This window comes from Carassius auratus, chromosome 40, assembly GCF_003368295.1.
Source record: "Carassius auratus strain Wakin chromosome 40, ASM336829v1, whole genome shotgun sequence".
Classification (NCBI taxonomy): domain Eukaryota; kingdom Metazoa; phylum Chordata; class Actinopteri; order Cypriniformes; family Cyprinidae; genus Carassius; species Carassius auratus.
The window spans coordinates 8,896,709-8,915,689 of record NC_039282.1 but is presented as its reverse complement, the minus strand read 5'-3'; the positions used below and the strand labels follow the sequence as shown (position 1 = coordinate 8,915,689).

Genomic DNA, 18,981 nt, shown 5'->3' with positions numbered 1-18,981 from the left:
AACCCCACCGCCTCCATGGGCCACTCGATCCACAACAGAATCCAAATCTGAGCATTTGTCCACACAAGTGGGTTACGATGATGAATTGTACCGCCAAATTCTCTGAAACGCCTTTGGAGACGGCTTATGGTATACAAATCAAAATTCAGTTCATGGGCAACAGCTCTGGTGGACATTCCTGCAGTCAGCATGACAATTACACGCTCCCTCAAAACTTGCGACATCTGTGGCATTGTGCTATGTGATGAAACTGCACATTCTAGCATAACCTTTTATTGTGGCCAGCCTAAGGCACACCTGTGCAATAATAATGCTGTCTAATCAGCATCTTGATATGCCATAACTTTGAGGTGGATGGAATTAGACAGAATTATGAATATTATTTGAGAGAAATCAGCCTTTTGTGTACATAGAAAAAGTATTAGATCTTTGAGTTCAGCTCAAAAGAGCTCCAAAAATTATTTGCTCACCCTAATGTTGTTTCCGACTTTGATTTTCATTATTTGGAAAAGAGTGTCGAGGTTATTCTTGATTAATTATTTCCTGTTTTGTTCTGTGGAAGAATTAATATCTTACAGATTTGAAATTATAGTAAATGATGACAGATTTTTCATATTTCTATTAAGAGATTGTTCATTGAACTGCATGTGTGTGTTAATGGCTGTTTAGGTAGTCCATATATCTGTCTCGTCTGTTGCATGTGAATGTGTGCTTTCGTGTGTGTGTGTGTGTGTGCTTGTGTGTGTGTGTGTGTGTGTTTGTGTGTGTGTGTGAGACAGAATGTCGTGACAGCTCTTCACGTACAGATGCACCAGAGCACTTCTATTCTACTCTGCTCACCTGCCTCTCTCTTACTGCTCTCATGGGATGATGCATCACTTTTTACTGTCTCTGAGAAAGCAAGAGAGAAACAGAGTGCTCAAATATCTGATCCGTGTCATAGACCTGGCTGGAATCCTGTAGTGGTAACATGAGGAAGCTGTGCTCGCATTATTAACAGGTTTGGGGTAAAAAGTAAAAATAAACAAACATTCAAACATGATTAATACAAAAATACACAGCAACAAAATATTGTTTTACTGCCCCCAGGTGATATGAATGTACACTGCCTTGACTGGATAAACTCAGATTAAAAAGTCTGGGATCATGTCTGATTAAAAAAAAAAAAAAAAAAGGTCAGAGTTCTGGACTAGTTGTTAACGCAAATACAGTGAGCCAAAGTGCTACATGCTTGCTTATGATGAACTGTTGCTGTGCAGTTGCTAGGACAATACTAGATATTTACTAAGGATCTCTGGATTGTTGCTAAATGGTTACCTACAGACGCAAGTCAAAAGAATGAAGTCTTTATTTTAAGCATTAGATGAATCTGATCACTCCATCAGTGCAAGTCTATGAAATAGAATTGTGATTTGAGGTATTATTTATTTTATAAGTTATTGTTTTATTAGACATATTGCATACAGTGAGTAATAGAAATGTTTTCATTAGCACTGCCTCAAGCAATATTTTATTACAATTTATATATATATATATATATAAGATATAAATCTTTTAGGATTATTATTACTATTATAAGCTGAATATTTCTAGTATCACTCAAACAGTTCACAAATATCAAAGGAAACTCTCTTTGGATTTCACAGGTAAACAAACAAATTATTGGACTCTCAACAAAAGAAATCTTAAATAATTGCTCAGACGAGGTTCATTTCAGGTCATGCCTCAATATCAGGAGTGTGTGTGGGAAATCTGAGGGTGTTGTGGGACAGACATCCTGGCATCCTGAATAGAGCGTTTCTCTCTCCTCTCTACTGGGCTGATTTCTGTCCTGAAGTGGACTAACAAGGTTATAGATGGTGTCGCACAGCCAATGCTGCATCCCCTCCAGACACTGAGACCTGCTCACAAGTAGAAAACCACGAAGCATTTTTGAGGCCAGCTTTTCATCAAATGAGCGAAACCCATACACACTCGTCTCATACAACCTTGCACATCATCACAGCCACTGAGCTAGTCTGAGAGATAACCTCAATCCACAGAGGCACACAGTTGGACAATTCGAATATTTTTGTATTTCATAAACACTTTGACACAGGTATCATGGCAAAAAGGAGAAATGGGCACAGAAGCTTTACTAATAAGGACTTCAGTGGCTTTGCAGACTGGATTTAGGACTTTTTTTCTGTTGTGTAGGTTGAGAATGTACAGGTAATGTGATTTGTGTGGGCTAGTGTGGTTTGTGCTCTGTTAAGTGGATCAGGAGTAGTTTGTAAACTGTAGGGAAACAGGGCTGGCATGTGGAAAGTCCGAAGGGACGGCTTTTCTGCGACAGGCCCTCATTGCTGATCTAATATTAGTCTTTGTGTTAACTGAGCTCAGTGAAGAGAGAGGCTAAACACACACACTCCCTCAATCAGATTTATTGAAACCGGGCAGAGGGTACAGCATTGAATTACTCAGAGGCCTGTGTCCTGGGCTGTCATCCACAACCCGACACAACAAAAGGTCTTCATTCTTATTGTGTGTATTTGAAAATGTGCACAGTGGCCCCAAAAATATTTGAACACTTAAAAAAAATCTATAAATGTCATTGCATTAGATGCTTGACCTTTTATTTATTTATTTATTTCTACTAACTTCAATTTTCAGAGCCATTTTTGTCGTTTAACCAACTGGTGTCAAGGTGATTATTAGTAGATGTGTTTAGTCAGTTGCCCTCAAGTTCGCACAGGTATTTTTGTTTTGGTTTTGATTGGATTTGTGGTTTGCTTTATGTTGTGTTACTAAAGATTATAATACTATATGCATGCATCTACTGTATTCTATTTGGGATGGGATAGGATCGTTTTTTAGTTATTGTAGGTAGCCTATTTTTATTTATTTATTTATTTATTTATTTATTTATTTATTTTAGATCTATTGGAATATGAAGGGCTTTTTGTTGGAGATGTTAAATATTATCAAAATTTTATTACATTTGACAGTGATATAAATAAGAGCGAAGCAGTTCCATGGTTCTAGAATGGAAATGGAACTGTTTCAAAAGTTTTCCTTCAAATCAAAGAAAAGCAGCTGTTCTTGAAAATGGCTCTACTCTATCTCAATACCACTTCCACATCATGTCAATAATGTACTGTATGTGGCCCATTGTGCACAAAAAGCAATAATCAATATTTGAGCTTTGCATGTTTAATAATCTGGGATTTAGATCTTTAATCTTTAATGTCCAAGTTATAAAATCATGATTTGGCTCTATTTCACAAGTCTTCTGAAATATCTTTTTATAATGATAATTATCACTTCTCTAACTCTGCTTGGCTGTTCTATTCCAGACAATTAGCAGTCATAAAAAAGGCACTATTTATTTGAAATCATTTGCTTTTGAAGGCTTTGATTAAGTGGCCAAAGAGAAAGATGTTCACAAACAGGAGTGCTTTGAGGCAGCAGCCCCTCGCTCACGCTGAGCTTTGATGAAAGTCCTGTCAAAGCCAAGTAAAGATTTCACCTCTGAGAGACAGGAGGAATAGCTTGAAACGAATGGATCCGCTTCCAGACACAGCACACCCCTAATGTTCATTAACTGAGAAAGTGAGAGACATGCAGAGATGCTGACCCGTCCTGCAGAAGCATGACTCCGTCTCATTTCTCTGAAAGAGGTAGAGAGACATGACAGAGAGACACATTAACTGTCTGTGGAGTTCATGAGAATTCGTCAGAGAGAGACACTAAACCATCCAACAACCATTACATTGACAGGGAGTGCCAGGCCTTGGCTGAGCTTAGTGAGGTCCAAAGGTCTGAAACCATGTTGAAAATATAGAATTTAAACCTCAAAATAAACAGAATATGATCTGCTCTGTGTGAGTGTGACTTTGTTTTCTGCGAGCTGGCTGTTACAGAGACACTGATTAACAATCCCTGTTATTGAGATCACAGACATTTCTACATCTTAATTGCATCTTAATGACATTTCAGCTCAGATGCTGTAGCTGGAGCCAGATAGCATGACAGAGAGAGAGAGACAGAGAGAGGTGGATTTGATTTCAGTAGGAGAAGAGCAGAGTTACAGTAACAAGCATACCAGGCCATGTGACATTGACTCTTCTATCCTGCGGTCAGCATTTCGAGGGGCGTGTGAAGCGCTAATCACGACTAAAACCCCTCATCTTACTCGCTCTGAGCCTCAGTCCCAGCGGGAGCACGAACTTGATCCACACTCCTGCTCTATAATTACAGCACCATTCCCAGGTAGCGAGCACTATCTCTCTCACACATAAGCTCCGGTAATCTGACGCTCAGAGTTTATTTTAATGTATTTCAGTTTTTCATCCGCAAGCCCTTCTAGTTGGTGTTAATCGGATATACTGCGCAAATAAGGAAACCTGACAATGAGGTTGTGCAGGTGTTTTGTAACCGCAGGCTGGGGTAGTCATCGTTACAGGCGACAGATTTGCAGCCACTTCATATTTGTATCCTGCTTATAGATCTTGTGTGTAAGGCCTTGAATTTGAGTAGAGATGGCAAACAGGATTCAAAATTGTAATTAAAATTTGTATTTAAGTATTTTTTTTTTGTGCCTAATGTGTAAACCATCCCTTTCAATTTTGTATTTCATGGAACTTGGGGGATTTGTCATAATGCACCATCCTCTCAACTTCCACAATCAATGTCTGCTCATCTATGTTTGATGCTTAACATGAGGAGTGGGATTTTGGGTACAGCGGGTTTTCAGTGTGGGTGGTGCTTCCCTGTACAGTGATACAGTTTGGTGTTTTGTTAAGTGATGCAATGACATTCATACATTTTTAAGTGTGACTTGAGTTACTTTTGGGACCACAGCACTGTACATGTATTGTTTTGAACCATCTTATTTGTGTGTGTCTTATTATTTTGGGCCGGTGATGATGCCACCCACTCATGAATATGCCTGCGCAAATGTGTAGCAGATGAGCAGAAAGAGAGGGACCTTGATGAGAGAAAGGATGAGCGAATCAAATCTACCACGGCAAATATTTATTTACCAGATGATCTCTCCTCATTCATCTCCCTCTTCTTTACAAGCACTGCTGCCTGCCATGTGTCCTTCACATGAGAATAACTGTGTGTGGGGAGAGAGGGTGTGTTTGAGGGCACTGGGTTACAGAAGTATGCAAGTTTTATGAAGAGGGCGATGTGTGTGTATGTTTGTCTATGTGTGTGTGAGACACAGAAAGCCAATGTGAAATTCAAGAAAACATGTCCAGATTTATAAAAACTTTTTTTTAAATTATTGAACTAATTGTTTTATGTCAGTTAATCAAATCGATTGCATATACACCGTATGTGTGTGTTTGTGTGTGTTAAATTGACAGCCTTCATTTTTTTTTTTTTTATCAGGCCATTCATTCATTTTTTGCATTGATTTTAGTTTCATGACAATTAAACACTTAAGCACTTAAGTTATTTTCAAACGTTCTCAATACCATGTTCTCATTAGTAAAGCCGATATATCGGTATCAGCGAATATGCCACCGATATGAACATTTTTTTTTACAGAACATATAATAAAAATATAATAACATATTATATAACATATATAATATTATATAATATAGGGAGTTACGGTTGGTTAAATTTGTGGTCCGGTTAGATTTGTTAGAGGTGGTTAGATTTGTCTCATTTTAAATGAATAATAAATAATAAATAACTGAGACAGGTGATTGTCTTCAGAAATATTTTTTGTTATACTGGTTGAAAGTCTCATCACATCCCAATAGGAATCATTAAGTTAAGTGGTTTAAATGTATTTATCTGTATTAATATTGTCTTTGGAAGGCGTAGAACCAAGAAATGTACATTCAATCAAAACGCTTGGTCCGAGCTTTAAATTGCTTTCCTACCTATTTGTCAATGTATCTGCATGCCTCAGCGCACCCTGTTCACGCAGACAGAACATGTCATTAGCACGTTCACACATGCTGTGCGGACAGAGCTAGAATGTTAGATGAACATCAACCACCCGGTCCTCCTTCCTGGTATTGTAGTACTGTTAAAGTTTTCTCGCTGGTTAATGACACATGATGGAGCCCAGCGGATCCTAGTTCCAGCGCACAAGCACATATTTTGCATAATATAAATGTGTGTTAAAACTAACCCTGCATAACTTCACACTTCTAATCACACTTCACATTTCTCTAGTAAGTTTTGTCTGTGTATGAAGACAGTAGCACAACTATACTATAATATAAACAAGGAATATCGACTGATATATCGGTATCTACCTTTTTTTTACTCCCTAATATCGGTATTGGTATCGGCCCCCAAAAACCCATATCGGTTACTACTCATTAACATCCAGACATTTAACTATTACTTCATTATTATTATTATTATTATTATTATTATTATGTAATCTCCATTATTTTCAAAGGTGATTCTCATTTGATTCTTGTATTTTAGTTTAACATATTACGGTAAAAAAACAAAAAGGCTAGGACCCAGACAGGAAGTAGAAAAAGAAATCACAAACAGAGCAATCAGTTCAGACTGTACTACTGTATGTGTCATGAGGTTGTACTAGCCACTTCCAACAGTTCATTCTGAACGTGAGGTTAGAACAGGTTTCAAACTCAATTCCTGGAGGGCCGGAGCCCTACAGAGTTTAGATTCAACCCTAATTAAACACACCTGTTCCAACTAATCAAGTCTTTCAGGCTATTTGAAAACTACATGCTGTGTGAGATTGGAACAAAACTCTGCAAGGCTTCGGCCCTCCAGGAATTGAATTTGACACCCCTGGGTTAGAAGGTGAATCAGTTGGAGGGGTTTAGAAGTGCGTGCGTGTGTGTGTGTGTGTGTGTGTGTGTGTGTGTGTGTGTGTGTGTGTGTGTGTGTGTAAAACCAAAGAAAATCTGTCTGTGTTCTATTAATAATACCTGTCCTAAATATGTCTGCTTCCAGACAGCCAGCTTCCCATACAACAGCCTCTGCTCTCTTTTTCCTCCTTTCTTCTCCTCGCATATTCATTCTCTCTCATTTTTTCTCACTCATAATTTATGTGCTTCAGTCTCATGTTTATCCTGCATTTAAATGTCACACAGAGGAGAGGCGGCAGCAGTGCGCCAGTCAATAGATGTGCTAACACTTAACGACCCCTGCCGAAGCAAACAAAAACAGATCGTTGGTTCTTCAAACAGCTCCTTAGAGATCCACCTCACTGGAATGCTTGTCATTGTCCTGTGAAGTGAAGGGAGGAAGCCAAGGAAAATTTGTAGCTGCATCTCTGAAGAGTGTACTGTACTGGAGATGGTGACTCAGTCTTCCCTTGCATAGTAAAAAGTCATTTAGCAGACTTAATTCTTACATTCAGAGTCTACTGCTTATCCACATTTGCTAATGACAGGTGAATTAATAAATATGTATCTCTTACTGGCCATGAGGTTTTTTAAGAATGCAGGTCAGTATGAGAATTTTGGGTCACTGGCTCTTTTGGGTTATTGATGTATCTCATAATTTTTGGATCATGTATGTGCATTTCATTTTTATGCTGATTTAAACATTTTCTTGGCACTTGCTTGTGAAAACTGTTTAAACTTGTCAGGTAGGCAAAATGTCAAAATCTTTTTGTCAAAGTTGCTAAAAAGTTAGAATACAAAGAAATCATTAAACCTCTGTTTTACTGTATGGCATGATTTTACAGCAAACATGTTTATTTATTGGTTTTCAAGTGAGACTTTTTTAATTTATTTACATATTTAAATTATGAATGTATTACTTTGTTGAATAAATTATCAAACAATTTGTGCAAAAAATGTATAACATTTTTAATTTAAAAAATATTAAATAATACATGTAAAAACTATATATTTAAAAATTATTCATTTTGTTTTTTATTTATTTTTTTCAGTAAAAATGTTGGCAGGTGAAGTAGAGATTGTGATTACCACTGGGATGAACCTACAGTTGAAGTTTTCGAAAACAATTTTTTCGTAAGACAGTATGCATACATAGCTATAAACCTTAACGTGGAACTTTAACGTTTACCATCAGTGAACGTTTATGTTAATAATTGTCCGATGCTTATTCTGGATGTTTTTCCAGACTGCACAAGGGCATGAGTTTACGGCTAGCGGGAGCCCACTTAACTGGAGACATGGGTGTCTGAGTGATATTTCCGCTTTAGAGTGATTGATCTGCCAACTGTGTGGACTCTTTATTTACAGCCTAATTGATCTGAATTGCAATTGGGTGGTGATCAAGGTCATTGATTGGTTGATTGTGTTGTTTGTCAGATTCACAGAGGCGGACACACTAGTGATGGGAGATGTGACATACGGGGACTGCTGCATGGATGACTTCACTGCCCGCACTTTAGGAGCCGACTTCATGGTGCAGACTTTATGGGCTGTCTCACAGTTGTCTTACTGAGTTGAATACACACAAAATGTGAATTAGAGGGAGAGTTAACCTAAATGGAACATTCTGATATAATTTGTTCACCCCCATGTCATTCCAAACCTGTATGACTTATTTTTTTATGTGGAATGCAAACATTTTGATAAAACATTTGGTGTGGTTAGAGAGTGGATGGGTTAAATGCAGAGCACGAATTCTGAGTATAACATTACTCACACTAAACATGAAATAAATATCAATTAAAGCTATACATTAACACAACATCTAATCACAAAAGCACAAAACAAAATTACTAAAACTTCAAATGAACACTGAAAATACAACAAATAAAAGCTAATTTAAAATATAAAAAAATACTAAAATGGTAAATAAATAATAATAAAATAACAAAAGGGTTGTGTGAAATTCTCCTTTTGTTTTCCACAGAAGAAAGTAAGTCAGACAGGTTTGGATTCTTCAGAGCTGTGTATGATAACTTTTCCTTTAACATATTTATAGACTGCATACCCACAAATTAATTTTCATAAAGAAAGACATCTCATCTATCATCTTTCTATGTCCCTGCAGTTTCTCTTCTTTCTCAGTCAGCATTTTACAGGGTCTTTCTTTTTTTTTCTTTTTTTGTTTAAAGTTTATTTAACAGGGACCATACAAGCAAACATAGTTACAATACAAAGCCTGTAACTGATGTGCAGCATATAGATATTATAGCTATTGCTAATTTTCAACTCTTGTTTGACAGGCAACTGCGAGTTTGAAAAAATAATTGAGAACGAGGCCAAGAAATCTCTGTGGGAGTTTCTAAGTGCAAAGGTTGGAGACAGTCGGCCATTGTAAGATGAAGTTATGATGTTTAGATTTACTCTTGAAGTGCTTTACAAAGCTGCTCTCAATAGCTCAGTATGGTAGCCAGTCATGTGTAAGGGATAGTAGATGTTTTGAATGACCCTGCCTGCACGTGTGCTCAGCAGATCAATAGAGAACATGCATTAACAGTGTCCTGGACGTGCCAGCCTAGAGGAAGCTACTCTTTTACCCCTCACTGCCCGTCAGCAGCACAGCATACAGTAGAGGAAATGCTAAATCAATAGGGCCAATATATCTCCAGCAGAACAATCACACCTCTTCCAAATACCAGAGCTGGCAAAGGGAATATTAATCCTGCATCTGAGGTCTGAAGCCTCCTGTGAATCTCAACATGCACATTTATATGCAGACAAACATAGATCTTCTGGAAATGTGCGTTTGTCAGTGTAAGCTACAGTATGAATAGAAATTAAAATAGTGTAACTGCTTTAATTGCTGTACACACTGTATGTAAGTGTTTATATATCCAGGAGTGAAATACACCTGACAAAATCTCCCAAAACCTCCTTTTGGGAAAGTCCTCATGTGTAGGACATAGACGTATAATTATTTATTTGGTTAGGAATTCCTTAACCTATCACATCTTTTCACTCTGCTTGTTTGTTTGGCTTTTTTATATTCCTTTTCCACAATATCCTGGAGACCAACAATATTCAAGCCTTAAAGCTAAACTTTAGCGGCAGTACTGAAAGCAAGTGCAAAAAGCTTTAATATTTTTGTATGGTGACTTATGGTGGCTGATGAAACAGCAAAAAGGTGCTTATATTTTATCGCCTTAAGAAAACAATAGACAATGGAAGGAGACGAGGGGATGGAGAATCCATGACTCTTATTGACAACAGCTGTAATTGCAGTGAGTAAGTGCTCGCAGTCTGCCGTGCTAATTGGATAAGAGAAATTGATCAATTCCACTTATCTTCAACCCAACCAGCCCCTCCACATCTTTTTCTTTTGTTTTCTAGCACCTGCAGAAAGAGGTTATTGCCTCATGTGTGTATGAAAATAGCCCTGCATGTATGTGCATTCTGACAGTGACCCACTTGAATGTAAAACTTTGCCAGAAAAAAAAAACTTTATTGCCGCAGTCAGTAAAATCTCTCTCCCAGAAGCCCCTCTTTCTCTCTTTCCCCTAGGTCATGTATATCACTTCCTCTAGTAACAGAGCGTAAATGTTGCCCATGACATCTATTCAGTAGCTCTGTTCTAAAACCTTGTTAGCTGCCTTGCTGCTTGTTGCCTTTTAAGGGATCATCCTTACCGCTATGGAAACTTTTAGTTGATTGATTTGGAACTCAAAGAGGCAGCTTGACATGCAGTTTAATAGAGCTGTGATGTTAGCATGTCGCTAAGCTAACAGCACAGTACTCTAAAAGCATAATAAGCATGTTTGTGTAAAATAATGCTTTTATTTAAACTTTTAACAATACCTTTCAGCACTGAATGATTTTTTTTTTCTCTCACCTTGCCCATGTTGAGATCTTCAAAACCATGTTCAAAAATGATAAACTGTTTTAGTTACAGCTGACTTCCATCATATGGTAAAAAAAAATAATCTTAGGTCTTAGGTAACATTTACTTCCTTTCTTCCTACTTGCCTCACTGTCTTGCCGTCTGTTCTTACATAGCCAAATGGGCTCCATGTTTAAAACACTCCCTAAAGGTGGCATTTGCCTAATAGCAGTGAAATGGGCTTTAAAGAGAATGCTACAAGAAGAGCAGCAATTATGACCATCAGCAGCAAATGATAATGTAGATGAGAGAAGACTGAAGCCCGCCATCCTCTTTCAGCTCCGCTGTCTTTTAAATGGGGTGTGAAATGAATGGCATTAATAGCAATTGTAGGATTTTGTCCTTTCTTGAGTTATTGTCATCAGTTTCCTGAGATTTCAAGAAATGTATTTACTTTGTTGTGAGTTTGCAGTTCATGAAAATGAACTTATCATGATAATACCAACATAGTGGATGTAATATGTGCGGGTTGTACTCATTCTACATATATCAATACTTGTAGACAGGACATCGTTAGACCTATTTTAGGGGGGCTGAAGCCACCCCAAGGTGTTCCTAAGTCCCCCTAAATGATAATAAGAACAACAGTCAATAACAATTCAATTTAAATTAAAATAATGCATTTAGCAGACGCTTTTATCAATTTACATTACATTTACATTTATTCATTTAGCAGACGCTTTTATCCAAAGCGACTTATAGATAAAGACAGTGAAAGCAATTAAAAACAACAAAAAGAGCAATGATATATAAGTGCTATAACAAGTCTGTTAGGTTAACACAGTACACGTAGCATGGGAATTTTAAATAATATAATAAATAAAAAGAAAACAGATAGAATAAAAAAAAGAATAGAGCAAGCTAGTTAGAGGTCTTTACACATACACACACATATATAATTGCATAATAAATGAAAAGAAAAATAGAATACAAAAAGATTAGAAAGGTAGTTAGGTATTTTTTAAGAATAGAATTAGAATATTGAGTGTTAAAGTTAAAGGGTCAAATAAAGGTGGAAGAGATGTGTTTTAAGATGATTCTTGAAGATGGCTAAGGACTCAGCTGCTCGGATTGAGTTGGGGAGGTCATTCCACCATGAGGGAACATTTAATTTAAATTAAATTTTATCCAAAGCAACTTACGCCCGTTTCACACATACTCCATCTGCAGTGCGTATGCGTTGCATATTTTTTTCCGCACCCATGTTAACGGATTCCAGCGTTCATACTGCATGCGGTTGAAGTCTGTCAGTGCGTTCCAGGAGCAGTCCGTCTGCAGCAGTGCAGCGATCGTTTACGTACCGAGTCTATTTTTGCTGTGCTGCATGAATCAAAGTTAAAAATACTAATTAAAGCCTACTGTGTTTCACACGCAACACATGGGTTTTGGCCACATTTAAAACAAGAAAAAGAGCAACTTTAGATAAACAAGACAACATTATATATGCACTTTTATAGAGGCAGAAAAACAAAGTTATTTAAGACCCGTTGGATTGCGTGTAATAAAGATTTAAATGCAAAAGGCACGAGAGTCAACTTTTTCTGTCAGTGGTGAGTTTTAATTTTGAATGTTTGTGATATCCTAACAAGAAAAGTAGGCTAATGTTGTGTTTAAATTTGTGTCGCAGCTTGTTTCAGCAACTTATTATAAAAACATAGCAGTCAAATGCACGAGTAATACGTTGTTTATATTTGAATTTAAATATGTCTATGAAAGATTGTTACTGTAGCTACTGTGATGAAAGAGTATTACAATGCTTTTTTTCTTTTTTTTTTTTTTACATGATTTGATATCAAAATGTTTTGTTTTGTGGCTTAAACAGCGCGGATCAGTGGCGGACTGCAAACGCGTCCTGTGTAAACAACCTGGTCTCACAGAATTCCGTGAAATGTCCACGGGCCCTGTAAAAGCACAATGAGTCCGTGCTGCTTCAGCACCATATACGTAACGCACTCGGACTGCATACGCACTGCAGACAGATTATATGTGAAACTGGCATCACAGAGCATTTTTTTGTCCCTGTTAAAAAATGACGCGCAGCATTCTGTAAATGCATGAATAACGATCTCCAAATCACTAAAGCTCAGAATATTTTTCAGCTTCCGATGTCCCCTAAGCTGCAGAAAACTGGCTCTAACTACAGAGTTGATTTGTTTATCAAATTTTAACTCAGGATCAAGAGTAACTCCTAGATTTTTTATTTTATCATGAATACTATCTTGAAGGGGGCCTAGGGTAGAACTTATATTATTTAAAAGGTAACATCAGTCTTCTTCTGATTTAATTGAAGGAAATTATTGTCCATCCAACCCTTAATGTCCTCTAAACAAGCTAGCAGAGAGAAAACTGAATCAGTTCCTGATTTTAATGGAAAATAGAGCTGAGTATCATCGGCGTAAATATGATATAAACTTTATGGGACTCAAAAATGAAACGAAGAGGGAGTAAGTATAAGGAAAATAAGATTGGACCCAGAATTAAGCCCTGGTGATGGGAACTGAGCTTGATGATAATTCTCCAATTTCCACCAAAAAAATCCTGTTTGCGGAGATATGATGCAAACCAATCTAGTGCACCATCATGAATGCCAGCTTCAAGGTCCAATCTCTTTAATAAGATATGATGATCACAGTATCAAAAGCCGCACTTAAGTCCAATAATAGAAGAATAGTACAGTTTCCAGAGTCTGCAGAAAGTAAGAGGTCATTTACTACCCCTCTGAAGTGCAGATTCAGTTTCAGAAAGAATCGTTTGAACGTGTGTTGAGTGAAATATGCTAATGTTGTTTGTGTCTTCAGTCCCCATAGACTCAACTGAGGCCATCAAGATGCTGTATGTGTTTGTGGACATCCAGATTGACACTGGCCACTTCCTGGACACACTCAGGTTCAACTTTCCCCCTGGCCACTCGCTCGCCCTCGTCAGCACCATCCAGTTTGTGGCTGCTTTACAGGTAACCTTTGACCCACTACTTCTTACTCAATGATAACTATTCCTTGCGGTTAAATAAGTGCTCTGATTCGCTTACTGTCTCTCTCTCTTTCTTACCTTCCTGCTTCAAGGTCTCTTGAAAGCACATAAGACTGCCTGTGTGTGTGTGTGTGTGTGTGTGTGTGTGTGTGTGTGTGTGTGTGTGTGTGTGTGTGTGTGTGTGTGTGTGTGTGTGTGTGTGTGTGTGTGTGTGTGTGTTTGTTCCTATAATAATGTGTGTTTATGTATGTGGGTGTGAAATGCAGTTAAAGTTATTTTGAACTGCACAAGAGGAGGAATTATTAGAAGTCATGTTGCACTCCACCTTACATAAGTGTGAGATTTTCTTCCCTTGCTTTTTTTTCTGTTTCACTCTCTCCTCCTCGCTGTCATTTTCACCCTCCTGCCTAAAAATTATATTTCTGGAAATGGCACGGCCTGTGTGTCGTGTGTGTGTAGGCCCATTCCCGTGCTCTGGGTGGGTGCTGGGAGTCAGAGGAGTGTGAATGCACATGTTTTATATGTTTTTGTTATTTTATCTTCTTGTCAAAATCTTAACCGTAATGTCTCCACCCCCATCGCATTACTGCAGCTTTCTTGCCTAAATTTATTTGGCACAATTTCTTTGCTTCCATGTCGTTGGAAAGGAAAGCCTGTAGGTGTTGGGAGATGTGCTGGATGACTATGACTGTTTCTCTGATTGTATCTGTCTCTCTTTTCTTCCACTGAAAAGTTGTCGTTGCACGTTCCATATTCAGCGCTCAGCCAGAGCTGCAAGTTACTCTCAGAACCTAACTGTATTACTTCACAAACAAACTGCCTTTATTTACAAATCTAATGAGTTTAAGAGCATATTTTAACACTAAGAGTTTGATTCAGCAGTATTACTGCATCAGGAGCGTTTAGGAGTTTATTTAGGTGTATAGTAAATAAAATCCATAGCAACTGGTTCACATACTGTTTAAGATAGTGTTCAAAATGTTCATTGAGGTCAATTTTTTTTTTGTTTTTTTAAAGAAAAAAATAATTTATATTATAAAAATTATATGGAAGTATGCATTCATCAGTTGTGACAGTGAAGTCATTTGTTTCAAATTAAATAAATACATTTTTTTTTAACTTTCTATTCAAAGGATCCTGAAAAAATATATCACAGTTTCCATGAAATTGCCCCTCCACACATTTTTCCATTTCCTTTATATGATGCAGTGATAAAACACACCAGTTTTCCCAGATTACCGAACTGTCTCTTTCAAGGCCCTCCATTACAAATATTGCATTTAAAGCAGAGACATTAAACTCTCAGAGGTTTCCCGGCTCAGCTTTTAACAGTATAACAGTATAACAGCCACAGAGAAAGCGGCCGACACTGAGGTACCAACACCTCATAATCTGGCTTCACTGAGACCAAAGGGGCACTTCCCGGTCAGCGAGCACCTGTCCATCAAAAGCTCACTATCCAATCAGAGTAGATCACTTTTAACCCCGCCCCCAAGAGAAGTTTGTGTAAAAACACCAAACGAAAAACTGCGAAGCAAATGCTAAATCTGTGGCAATGCATTCAGAATCCATGCTTAGCGAAAACAAATCTTTGAAAAACATTAACAAAGAAGGAAATATATTTGAAGAGCCTGTTAAATTTGTGTGACTGAGTTCATTTTTTTTTTTTTTCATTGTGTTTTTCTTCTTTTGGAATGGCATATAGTTTCTGAAAAAGTTACGTTCAGTATTATAAAGTTATGTTCATTATTAATGAACCAAATGTAATTCCATAGAGCCAGTGCCTAATCTGGAACCATGCCACATGTTTTCACCTTTCTTAAAAAGGTGGTTCTGGGCTTTTTGGTGGGAAAGTTGCTCCTTTGGTGTTGGTACCCCAGTGTCGGCCACTTTCTCCTGGGGAGATCCTCGGATGCACATCGCCTCGTCTGGAGAAACACATCAGTGCCATCATGCAAGGAAAACAGACCCGCCTCACATTTTTACCTGCAGAATATTGTTTCTCTCTGAAATGTCACATTGCGTAAGTGAAATGCATTACGAATGCAGTTTCAAGATGACTTTAATGAGAAGCGTGTCAAGTGCTGTTGTAACACAGAGACGAGACATTAGGCAGCAGGTGTATGTGTGTGTGATCTATTATTCTCTGTATCACACAGCAGCCGTGAGCAGCAAGCTCTGCTCCTGAGAGATAGACGGAAACCTTTTGTCTGTGTGTACACAGAGAGGGTGTGTGTGTGTGTGTTTGAGTTTTCTGCCTCTTAATCCATCGTGCAGAGTCTGTGATGAATGTTAGTCCGTGTGTGTGTGTGAGTGGAATTGATGGGTGTTTATATTCATTTTCACCTCTTCAGCACGATGTCTGTCAGCATTAGACATACACAAGTGGTCATGTCACTGACCGCCAAAATGACACCGCTATTATGCAAATAGCGTTTATCATAGATCATTTACTTTTTGCCCTCACCCTCAGCTATCATATTAAAAACTTTCTCTGACAGCCGACAGTGTAGTAATGTGATGTTATATTGCAAAGCCGAATCGCCACCGTATAATTAACAGCTAATTAAGCTTATACAGGCCCTGACTTTCTCATAAGATGTAATATGTTGGCTGGGGGTCTGAATAAAGTCCCACGGAGAAGATGATTGCAGCTTTGTGCTGAAAAATTACCCAGGTTCATGGCTGATCGGCACCTTCATAAAGTCTCTTTTGAGTTGGGAGGACCGTAAAGCACTCTGTATTTAATAAAATTTGATGAACGCCACTGGTCTTTACGCAGACCTCTGGTTTTCACTTGGGATTTTTTCTGAAGCAAGAGGGAGCTCCGTCTCATTGCCGAAGGCATAATGAACTGAACTGAGGGTGAATGGGTCGGTGCTGTGAAAAGCAGTTTTAAGAACTGCAAATTGGGCCATTTCTAATATTGTATTCTCAATAGTGCCATCTCTACCAAATGCATCAATCTGTGGCTGTTTAAGTTATACTGTTAAAAGCTGAGCCGGGAAACCTCTGAGAGTTTAATGTCTCTGCTTTAAATGCAATATTTGTAATAGAGGGCCTTGAAAGAGACAGTTCAGTAATCCGGGAAAATTGGTGTGTTTTATTACTGCAACATATAAAGGAAATGGGAAAATGTGTGGAGGGGCAATTTTTTGGTGAATGACTTAGACAACAGCTAAAAAAAGGCTGTGTTTGAGGTGGTACACTATAAGGAGGTAGGAAGGCATTCGTTTTTGGAGGCGACATTGATATGTAGTTTACTGTAGTATCCCATAATAATGTGCCTTTAACTCTGTGATTGGTGGTAGGTTGGAAGTTTAATTTTGTCTTGGGAACCCTGATGATTTTAACTGTGTAAAAGATAATTTTGAGAAGTGTGATTTCCTGACCTAGAAAGAAGAATGGAATTTTCTTTCATGAATATGATTTTGTTCTAGTTATGTCAAGCTCTAATACATTTATTGTACAGAAATTAGTATTTGAAAAAAAAAAAAAAATTCAGGTTGATACAGATAAGATGATATTTATTTTGATTTGAATGCTGATAACCAATAATAGACTCAGAACAGAAAATCCTGTTTTGTCTGAGTATGTTAAAAATAATAATAATTTAAAAAATCTATCTTTTTTAAATACTGCAGGTAAATTTAGGCATCTTTAAAATGTACACAATGAAAAAAAAAAATTATGAGATTTGCAAAAGATTACATTTAACAGTTTTGAAGACAGCAAAGATGAAATAAATGTAAAAATTGAAAATTTGCTTGAAGGATTAAATAAAACAATAATATTTGAACACTGACTGATAACTAATATGGTACTAATATATTGTGCATCAATACTCTGTTTTCTTAGCAGGTATATGGTAGCAAAACTTTTTATTTTTTTTTCTAACACCGATATGTTTGAGGGACAAGGAGAATGAACGATGAAGAGCCTTTTTCTGTCACTGTGTGTGTGTGTGTGTGTGTGTGTGTGTGTGTGTGTGTGTGCGAGAGTGAAGGATGGCTGGTTTAGCCTTTGCTCCGTTGGGCCCAGGGGGATCCCACCCACATTATGTTCTGTAGTGTTTCATAAACGTGTCTTAATTAGCCTTTCTAATTGTGGCTGCATCCCCAGGGCATCCATCAGGATTGCCAGGTTAATCTATACTCCCATTAACTATGGCAGGTCTTCTCCTGTCGGCACGGCAGAGGATAATCGGTGTGTTGAGTTCTGTTTGCGTGCTGTCCGCGTCATGACCTAATCATTTTATGCAGGTTTATTTGTGGAGTAGCTAGATTGTAGCCCATCAGCCTCTGTGTCTATGACTCTCTTTCCGGCTATTTAAAGTTCCCGTGACTTTAGAGTGAGTAGTTCTTGCCCTGATTGCTTGCTGAATGTTAGAACCGTTCTGATCCGGTTTACAAGTCCTCTAGGCCAAGACCCATTGGCCTTTATATTTTCTTACACAAATCCCAGAGTTAGCAGAATTTTATTCATTCTGCCCACTCAGACTGTCTTTCTCTCTGATAAAGTTGTGTTTCTGTCTGTAGATATCTTGGGGATGGAAGGTTTCATTTGGAATCCATCATGATTGCCAACCCAGATATACATGCCTACAGGTAAATCAATGTACAGTTGTATTCTTTTTGCTAAATCATGCATTTTTATTGCTATCCTCAACATTTTAGTCCTCAACCTTTTTATAAACATGCAATATCCAAAGCCAGTTGACCAGATTTAGCCAGTTTGGTAATAGCTCCTTCCTCTTGGCCCTGTTTTAAAAACTAAAACCCATTAAATAACATAAAATAATATATCTAACACCTGGCGCATTGATTGATTGAATTATGAGCTGGGAATAATGAGTGCAAAGCTTTGCATGACATGGCATCTTGGCTAAGATGATGTCCACGATTCTGCCTGTTTTATTGCGTTATCACAAATGAAACAATTAAAACGGTTGCATTTTAAACACAACTACACAATACGCTTACAAATCTTTAATAAAAGATTTTTCCAAATAAAGGGCGTAGATGTCAGTTTGCTTAGACCCAACATCCCTGATCACCACAGGTGTTAAGCGATTGTTTTGAGAGGGGCAGGTCATCGCCTTTCTTCTTCTTCTACTTCTTCTTCAAATCTTCCTTTCTTTGTTTTCTGCCCCTTTTAATCTGTTCATTTGTTTGTATTTGAATTGGACTTTGTTTAGGCAGATTTTTCCCCTTTTCTCATCTCATCTTTTTTTAATTG

At 37.7% G+C, this 18,981-nt stretch overlaps 1 protein-coding gene across 1 annotated transcript in view; it reads left to right on the top strand.

Annotated features, from left to right (window-relative positions):
- Nucleotides 1–18,354, top strand: part of LOC113058909 (2-(3-amino-3-carboxypropyl)histidine synthase subunit 1-like) — a 45,348-nt gene extending 26,994 nt beyond the window's left edge. The window contains exons 4-9 of the mRNA XM_026227170.1: nt 8,274–8,388; nt 9,204–9,210; nt 13,572–13,726; nt 14,203–14,221; nt 15,598–15,697; nt 18,282–18,354. Of these exons, the coding sequence (XP_026082955.1) occupies nt 8,274–8,388; nt 9,204–9,210; nt 13,572–13,726; nt 14,203–14,221; nt 15,598–15,697; nt 18,282–18,354 (469 nt within the window). The remainder of the gene's footprint in view (nt 1–8,273; nt 8,389–9,203; nt 9,211–13,571; nt 13,727–14,202; nt 14,222–15,597; nt 15,698–18,281) is intronic.
- The last annotated feature ends 627 nt before the right edge of the window (nt 18,355–18,981 follow it).